The sequence below is a fragment of the Herpailurus yagouaroundi genome, unplaced genomic scaffold (assembly GCF_014898765.1).
Source record: "Herpailurus yagouaroundi ecotype Mexico unplaced genomic scaffold, PumYag 278, whole genome shotgun sequence".
Taxonomy (NCBI): Eukaryota; Metazoa; Chordata; class Mammalia; order Carnivora; family Felidae; genus Herpailurus; species Herpailurus yagouaroundi.
In genome coordinates, this window is record NW_024412495.1 from 665 (window position 1) to 9753 (window position 9089).

General features: G+C 55.6%; 1 protein-coding gene across 2 annotated transcripts; it reads right to left on the bottom strand.

Annotated features, from left to right (window-relative positions):
• Nucleotides 1–647: 647 nt before the first annotated feature.
• LOC121021274 (mitotic-spindle organizing protein 2B) lies at nucleotides 648–9053 on the bottom strand. Of its 2 annotated transcripts, XM_040461539.1 has the most exons (5): nucleotides 8679–9053; nucleotides 7929–8326; nucleotides 7560–7708; nucleotides 6462–6641; nucleotides 648–906 (listed from the first exon to the last, which is right to left on the bottom strand). In XM_040461539.1, the coding sequence occupies exons 2-5, from the start codon at nucleotides 8090–8092 to the stop codon at nucleotides 749–751; spliced, it is 651 nt and encodes a 216-aa protein (XP_040317473.1). In that variant the 5' UTR covers nucleotides 8093–8326; nucleotides 8679–9053; the 3' UTR covers nucleotides 648–748. The 2 variants fall into 2 exon arrangements, with proteins under 2 accessions (XP_040317473.1, XP_040317474.1); XM_040461540.1 differs by lacking the exon at nucleotides 6462–6641 and having other exon boundaries at nucleotides 8679–9030.
• Nucleotides 9054–9089: the final 36 nt, after the last annotated feature.

The window sequence follows — 9089 nt, forward strand, 5'->3', positions numbered from 1 at the left end:
TGACTTTACTGTGCACGTAACCCGTAAGACAGCATTTCCACTCCACCCTCAGACCCTTGCAGCTCTACCCTGGGAATGGTCTCGGCAAAAGCACTGCACCTTTCTCTTCGGCGAAACATGTTGACGTGCATTTATAAAAGTTTTAGTAACAAGAGTTTGAACTGTGCAGGTCACTTCTATGTGGATTTTTTACAGCATGGTACTGTAAATGTATTTCTCTTACGATTTTCTTCTCTCTAGTTTCCTAGAGCATAATACAGTATGTAATAGTATATGATATATATAGTATATGGATACAGTCTATAATACGTAAAAGATGTGTTAATTGACTGTATATTATCAGTAAGGCTTCCTACTAACAGTAGGCTGTTGGTAGTTAAGTTCTGGGGAGTCAAAAGTTACGCTTGGATTTTCAACTATGCAGGGGTTGGTGCCCCTGACCCCCATTTGTTCATGGGCCAACCATACAGATATTTTTCTCTATGACCTGAAAATAAGGTATCGTAGGGTGAAACCACTGGTTTAGGTCAGTTGGTTGTTACGTTCAGCTGCAGTACATCTAGGCCCACAATGCAAAACTGATTCTCAATCTTTGAGCCTTAATGTATTCAAAAGGTGATAGAAAACAGCTTGGATGGACCCTCGGTTTTTTCACAAAGCTTTATTACCAACCGGAGGAAATCACACGTAGCCTCTGCTAGGAGGCTGGTGGAGCCCACAGCTGGGCGGCGTGAGAAGTCTGCCCGTCTCAGGTGCTGCTCCGAGTGGGGCTCTTCCCCGGCCCGCCCCCCTTCGGCAGCCTGGTAGCACTGGGCTGTCGGGGCGTTCTTTGGCTGGATCCTTCCCGGCCGCCACGCTCTGCCAGTGCTGGGCCTCCACCCAGAGCCGTGCTGCCTTTGTTTCTCCCTGAGCGGACGCAGAACACAATTGTTAGGAACCAGGGCAAACTCCACAGTCGGCACACCTACTACATTTGTGTTCCTTGCACATTACGTCTGGTACATCTCTGTGCGACCTTTCAGCCAGGGATCCTCTCAGCTCTGAGCCCTGAGGCTGAGGACCACCTGGAGAGGGCACATCCGAGAGAAGTCCTCCACAGAGTGCAAGAGGCCCTCGAGCATAGGTCCGAGGACAGAAGCAGCACGAGGAACAATGGGGAAAGTCCACAAGGCCCATTTAGGGAAAGGTGAGCTCAGCCGGTTGACTCCCGCCCTGGAGAGTGTAAGGAATCGCCCGACCACCAGCAGCACAGGAGGGCTCGCCACCAGGGCCACCACTTCGAAGCCTCCCCTGGCGCTCCCTGCTCCAGATCACCCACAGCTGAACTGCTGGAAGCACATCCATCAAGAATGGAAGTCAGGCTTTGGGATTTGGACCTTGGAATCTTTCCCTCAGGCGTTTCCCTGACTACCTCAAAGTATTTTGCAAACTTTCGCTGGTCAAGCCTCTTGCTCTCAAGTGCAGCTCCAGGATCCTGTGACTGGCTTCATGCTGAGGCTTGACTGCTCAGAGGAAGCTTGCCCTGACCACAGGTAGTCACATTCAGATGGAGACCACTGGTGCAGATATCCCTTGACTTGTAATTTACTTACCTTCCCCTCTTTCTGTGAAGACAGGAAGATCTGTAATCACACTTGGGCCAAACTTTATTCTAAAGGAATGGCTTCCCTGGCTTCAGGATGTTGACAGCATTCACAAGACCGAGAGGACACCAGGAGGCACAAAATGTGCCCAGGGAGCAGGCTCACCCCCTGGGTCACAGTCCCTCCCCACAGAGGAGCCTTCCCCAGCCAGGGCTCCTCTCTGCTCCAGCCTGGCAGGGTCCATCCTGCAGACTCTGACCAGGGGATGCGTCCCATGTTTGACCCTCAACCTTAATGTCAGTTCTTAGTCAAATAAACAGCCTGCAATGGGGACATGTGGGTTTTTGGAGAACAGACACCATGAATTTCTTGGGGGCATGTTGAGTCACTCCTGGTTCACCATTTGTCACCTGGAACAAGGGGAGGCACCTACATTTGTGACACTGCAGTTCCTGGCTTCTTCAAGACATCAGACTCCCTTTCCATCCTCTCTGGCACTACTTTCTCCCCAGGACTCCTGCAGAGATAGGACAGCCCTTCCTAAGAGCATTTCTGAACAGCTCCTCCCCAGGGAACAACAGGGGGTCTTTGCTGCCTAGTGGGGTGGAAAGGGTTACCATGGTGCCACTGCTTGGAATGCCACAGCTCAGATTTTCCCCTGCCCTGCCTCCCTGGGCTTGCACAGGTTTGATTCAATGGAGATGTAATAACACGTTACAGAGGGCCAAGGGCATGTGGTGGGGTGAAGCTGGGCCAACTCAGCCTGCCAGTGGCTCATGGAAAAAACAAAAGTAGAGAACCGTCACCACACATTTCCTTTTTCCTGTTACACATTCTGATATTCCGGTTCCCACTGACTGGTCAGTGGGCAAGGATCCTGTCTCCTGTGAGTGCACGAGCCCCGCCACCCTACAGCTCCCAACCTGCTGGTCAGCTATGAGGCCATGTCCCTCTCCAGGCCTGGCCAGACTGGCATAACTAACTCATCTGTAGCACCTGGCCGACCCCTGCGTGCTTAGGCATCCTACAGACTAGGCCCAGGGCTCCTGAAGGACCTGAAAATACAGCTCAAGCATAGGCCACCGCCAAAATGGCAGTGTGGGTCTCAGACGTGGGCCCGGGTCTGAATGCAGCTTTTCTTCACCCTGCCATATATCTGAATTTCCTCTCCCCCCTCAGTATAATGACCAGGGCCCTTCTGGAAAGTCCAGGATGAGAGGAAAGGAGAAAATAGCAAATAATGTTCATTTTTAACCTTGATGAGGCTGACAAACCCTGGAAATAAGACACCAATGTAAATTTGAGCCATTAAGAAAACCATCTAACCGTTTATCGAGCTCTGCAATTCTTGGAACCTTCAGGAATCACGTGCTCTCAGTTAGTGGAGAGACCCACTTAGGCCTCATGCAGAGCTGGGGAGGCATTCTGGTCTGAGGAGAATGGTGTGAGGGCCTGTCAGTGGACAGACCTGCTCTGTCCTGGACACAGCAGGGGACTTTCTGGAACCGGTCTTACCTGCCCCAGCTCCCTGCAATGGGGTAGTTAGGGTCCCATGGATTGGAGGGCAGGACTGAGCCAAAGGTGACTATAGGCTAGGGTGGGTAGCAGTGACATGCCCCCAGGCCGGATGCCTGAGGAGCCCTCACGGGTGTCAAAGACAATGAGCACTGAAGGTTAAAAACCGCCTGGCTCACGGTGTTAAAAAGTTGGTGCTCCTCCTACCCCTAATACCTGACCGAACCCCCCCCAACCCCAGATGAAGCAAAACCCCAAAGGCAACCCTAAACACACCCCCTGCGGCTGGGGAGCTGGCCCGCCCCAGCGGGACCCACTGAACCATTTAACTCTGGTGTGGCCCATGTGATCCCAACTCCCCATCCCCTACAAGCTCTGTTGGCAGAGAGATGCGGGGGGATCAAGGGTTGACAAAAAGCCCAGAATGTGAGCAGCTGCTCCCATCTTGCCCATGTTCCCCGGGAGTGGCCTTTCCCCTTCATGGTGGGAGCACTCCCTCGTGCTCAAATGGGCCGGTGGGGCCCCTGAGGTCAAATATTAGTGACTGGCCGTAAGCGGACACTGGATGTGTGTGTGAGGAAGGAAAAGAACAAGGGGGTGAGGCAGCATAGCAAGTGCCCTGATATCCTCAAGGCTGGCTGGCAAGGTCTGGTGGCCAGGGTGAGCGTGCAGCCAGGACCACCTATCACTGCTACTCGAGAGCCCACCAGAAGGTCTACACGCACCAGCCAGTCCAGCTGCCCTCTCTGGCTGAGCACACAGGAGTGGCTTAATCAGTCAGTGCTTCTAGAACACATACAGACATAATGACAAAGACTGATGTGCACCATGGACATGCACACATGCACTTTTAGCCCTTAACTGGGCCTGTGCTTCTTAGGAGAAGTGACCCTCTCCTGCACACATGCAGTACATACAGCCCTGACTCAGCGTTTCAGGCAAAGTTCAATTGTTCTGGAGCAGCACTGTCCCAACAGAAATATGATGTGAACCACATGTAACTCATTTTCCAGTAGCAACATTAAAAAGTAAAAAGTGGGGGAGGGGCCGGGTGGGCTCAGTCAGTTAGGTGTCCGACTTCGGCTCAGGTCATGATCTCATGGTTTGGGGGGGGGGAGCCCTGTGTTGGGCTCTGTGCTGACAGCTCAGAGCCTGGAGCCTGCTTCGGATTCTGTGTCCCCCTCTCTCTCTGCCCCTCCCCCAGTTGAGCTCTGTCTCTCTCTCTCTCTCTCTCAAAAATAAATAAATGTTAAAAAAATAAAAATAAAAAGAAACAGGAAATTAATGTAAATCATGTATTTTAATTAACCTAAAATGTGCAATATTACCATTTCAGCATGTAATCGATATGAAAATTACTTGTGAGGTCTTCTTTTTGTTCCAGTTCTCTGGCATCTGGGTGTCTGGTGTATACTTAAACTTGCAGTGAGTCTCAGCCGCAAGCCCTGGGGGGCCCATGGCTCCTGTACTGGACAGCGCAGCTCTGTGTAGGGCTCACAGCTTCTGCACACCAAACTTCATCTTACACATTCCAGAGGAACATCTTTTTAAAGCATACAGTTTCCCTAAGCCTCAGCAGAGAACACTCGACCGAATTTTATTTTTCCTTGGTGACCACACCCTCATCATGACAAGCATTTACCCTCTTTGTGCTCTTAGGGTCTTCTGTTTCCCCATGTTCTGCCTAGTAAAGCCAGGAATGGATGAGCTTGTCAGTGACAGTCCCCACAGGCCACCTGGATGCTGAGCATGCTGCAGCTTACCAGATCAAACTCCTGGGCGGGCCTCCAGCCCCTGGTCTGCAGCAGCTGCCACCCCAATTCTGTGGGAAACCTAAGGCCAGCGAGCCCTAACAGCCCCAAACCCCCATCATGACCCTAGGCTACCACAGTCCCCCAACTGATCACTCTGACAACTCTCCTCATTTTTTTCTACCTCAGATTCTGCCCAAGGTCTGTGTGGACAGACAGATTCTGCAACATGTGGCCTCAGAGCTCTTGGTCTCCGATGGCCTCTGCCTCTTGGCCACAGCACACTCCTGGCATGGCCCCTCATGTGCCCCACTCCCCTCCACTGCCTCCCCACCCACCCCCCTCTCCAGGCTGCCCTCTACCCTCACTGGGCACCTCCCCAGGACCTCTATGTCCTCACGTCCTGGCCACTGGCTGCCCAACCCAGCAGACCCAAGGCATAAGCACTTGAGAAAACCCTGTGGGGCCCAGCACTCCATGCCACTCCTGTCCCTATGCTTGGGGCTTCTTCCCCACCTCTCTCCGAGCCCCTCTGTGTCAGTGCTCTGAGCACCAAAGCAAACCCACTCCACCTCTGGGCTCTCCGCCCTCCCTTTCCCACCCCTCCCCTCCAAGCTCAGGCCCGCTCCCACCAGTGACCTGGGCCCGCATCTCAGGCTGGAGCGCTCCCCACTACTCCTACCTCAAAGGGCTGCAGGGCAACAGGACTCTGAGCCTGCTTAACCCTTGCTGCTCCAGCAAGGCTGGCTACACTGGCTTCCTCCTGTCTCTGTCACCATTGGTGTCTCTAGCCATCTCCCAAACTGGAAGGGGGACCTGTCCATCTCACGGCCCCCCTGAGCCCTCAGCGCTGAGAGCCAGCCTGGCACCCAGTCACTGGGTGAGCAAGCAGCAACACCCCCTTGAAAGAGGAGGGCTCCATTCCCAGTTTCTCCCTCCCTCTGCCCACTGATTCCTCAACTCAGCCTTGTAGTCTACTGGCTCTACCCTGACCTGCCCCTTGGCCCTTCCCCATGCCGAGTTGCAGGTGGCACCTAGAACAGCGAGGTAGGTGATGTGGGAAAGGATATGGAGAGCACAGCCAGGGCATCTGTGGGATCTCAGGCCCTCACACGCCCCTGGCTCTGGGCCTCCAGCCTCACCACACCGGGCAATGCCTGGAAGGTACCCTCGGCTCAGGAAACAGGCAGGAAAGGACAATCACATCTTACCCTCTAGGCTACCTGTCAGGTGACAGCATCTAAGCAACCAAGGTGTTTCTCACACCTAAGGCTTCCCTCTCTACAGCAAAGTAAAGGATCTCCTGCCCCTCGGCCTGTTGCCCTCCTCTCGGGGTGAGGGCACCTCTACAGAGCACAAGTCACACCTGGCAGAATTGGCCTCTGGGGGCAGGGGGCGTTGGTCCAATTCCAGAAGTACTGCAAGTGGTCTCTAATAAACCAAGATCTGAAATTGTGTCCCCAATCCCTAAGCTGTGTAACAGGGATGGCCCATAGGGTCCTGCCCTGGCAGTTCATCTCCAAGTTGCTCTGACTCTCGAATGGGGGCCACAGCAGTTTCCACAGAAACAAGAAAGAGCACCAACCCCCAGAGATAAACCAGTAAACGCAACCTGCAAAAGGAGAGAACAGGCAGCAAGAGAACCGGAGGGAACCGGGGGGCCCTGGAGAGAGAGGCGAGTGCGTGGCAGCTGGGCCGTGGAGCAGAACCGGAGAGGCCGCAGGCCGCGGGGCCGAGGAAAAGGAGGGCCTTGCAGGGGGACTACAGCTCTTGGCAGAGAGAAAGGAGGCCTCTGGAGGTCAGAGAGAGACACAAAGAGAGCAGACAGAGCGTGGATCAGTAAGGAAGCCTGCGCTCCAGTGCCCAGGGCCTCTCAGGAAAGGGGGCGTGGGTACCCAGGGCCCTGGCACTCCCTCCCACAGGGACCCAGCCTGCCCCCCACCTGAACATCGGCCCCTTCTCAGGATGTCTGTGAGTGCCCGAATGCTTCTGGCCAAGCATTCAGGTTGTTTCTGAAACTAGGGGCAGATGCGACACACCAGGAGGATGCAGCTGGAGCTCCGCTGTGACACCTTTGTCATGGGCACCTGCTTAGCCCCCAGTCATGACTCACGAGAGTGAGGAGGCCCCTCAAACTTGAGCCCAGTGCGGTGCCCACTCAGGCCTCTGCACCCTGCGTGTCTAGGGCAGCCAGGGGCTGCCATGATGACCCGTCCTGCAATCCGAGGAAGAACGCTCAGCTGGCTAGACTCCTGGGCAGCACCTGGGCCCAGATGGGGTATAGGCTAAGGGGCGGCAGTAAGACCTCTGCCTGCCCCGCTCCCTGAACACTTTCCTGGAGGCTGTACACACCGTGAGAACAGGAACCAAAGCCACCTTGTTCCCGCGTTTGTGGAATGAAAGCATCTCTACCCAAGGAAGGAGGCAGAATCCCATATGAGGCTTAGCCTGCTGGCCACCCTGGACACCCACTTTGCGACCACCTGATCTGGACTTGCATATGTAGCAAAGGGTAGCAAAGAAACGAAACTGGGGACTGGAAACCAAAAGGCGAGCCCTTGGACAGTCCCTGTGGGTCCTGGGAGAAGACGCACAGTAAGGCCAGGCCACTCAGGACCAAGCCCACCTTGTGTCTGGCACCGCCCACGTGCCTCCCCTGCCACCCGCCTCCTGAGTCACAGGGGCAGGGAGCACCGGGCCCAGCTCTGACCTCGGGTCTCCGGGACGCTCGATGTGGGCAGAGACACGGCCACAGGGTCCTGGGGCTCGCTCGCCAGCCTCTGCCCAGCACACATGGACTTGAGCATCTGGAAGACAGCCAGGGGCGCCACGTTCAGCTTCAGCAGGTCCACCAGGATCCTGGAGAGAACACACGCGGTGGGCAGTGAGCCTTCCTCGCCCAGGCCCAGGAAGGCCACTTCCCTCAAGACCCCAACTCTACTCTGGGCGCTCAAAGGGGTCCGAAAAGGGCGGGGTGGGGGTGGGGGTGGGGGGCTCCTCCAGATCAGAGGCCCGGGCGGGGGAGCAGGGGTGTCTGCGGGGGTAGGATGGGCGCGCACTCCCACCCGCGCGCGCTCACTTGAACACGTCGGGGTCTATGGCGCCACCCGCCGCCTGCGCCAGCTCGTAAAGTTCCATCTCCTCGGCGCTCAGCACCTTCTTCCGCCGCAGCGCGAGCTTCTGCAGGGCCGCCTCCAGCCCCGGGGGTGCTCCCGGCCCGGGGCCCGCGCCCGGGGCCGCCATGTACCCGGCTAGCGGGAAGACGAGCGCCCCGCCCCGCCCCGCCGCGCCCCGCCGCGCTCCCTCCTCTGACCCCGCCTCCGCCGGGCCCCTCCGGCAGCTCCCACAGCGCCTTCTACTGGCTCCGCCGGTCGCTTCTCTCCCTGAAGCGCTACCGCCTGGCCTGCCCCGCAGCCCTACAGCAGAGGGCGCAAACCGGTTTGTCTCCTCTCCGCCATTCGATCGGCAGCAATTTCCCTGCGGGATGATGAGGGATAAAAGCAGAAAAATGTGCGTCTTTAGCCCAGAAAGCTGATAGCCTGCATAGTTTTGATAAGGACCAAATAAGTACTGGTTGCTACATTCTTAAAGGGTCTCATGACCGCCTGTATGTCTCATCGATAGTTAATACCGAACTGAATGATAAGCACCAGAGAAATCTTGTGACAGTAGTTTTAGGAGTAGAAATTGCAAGAAGACATTTATGATCTATACTCCCTGCACGTCCTCTCCCCCTTGAACACTAAGCATATAATCACTAGCTTCATACAGCAAAAATGCAGCTCTTTCGGCCCACAAGTCCTGTATCGTGCTACCTAAATGAACTTACTAAGTTGCACGGATCATCTCAAGAATTCTTTTTTGAGGGTCGCACTCAATGATCCCACAACTGGGAGACGTGTTAGGCGTAGGGGATGCCGTGGCGGACCTCAGAAACCCGTTTCTGGGCCATCAGGGTCGGGCCGCATCGGTCGTTCTCGCTTGGGCAGCAGCACCCAGGGCAGTGCCTGGCATATTGAAGGCGCTCAATAAACGTCTATCGTTAAGAAGGTCAATCAATGCACAGTGTATGATTTTTCCGCTCCAGTTCCCCATTAGAGGGCGCGCTTCCAGGACCTCAATAAACGGCTTCTCTTTAGCAGGCGCACGCGCGCTCCTTGCAGGGCACACGGAACTCTGGGCTAAGGGACACAGCTGCCCCCGCTGCACACGCGCACCCGGAGGTGTAACCCATAAACCC

Coding starts and splice junctions, on each gene's coding strand:
- LOC121021274 (XM_040461539.1), bottom strand. CDS start 8,092: ATGGCGGCCCCGGGCGCGGGCCCCGGGCCGGGAGCACCCCCGGGGCTG. Junction 7,709..7,928: donor ATAGACCCCGACGTGTTCAA/GTGAGCGCGCGC, acceptor TGTTCTCTCCAG/GATCCTGGTGGACCTGCTGA. Junction 907..6,461: donor CCTGTTCTCTCCTTTTGCAG/GTTGCGTTTACT, acceptor GCGTCCGCTCAG/GGAGAAACAAAGGCAGCACG.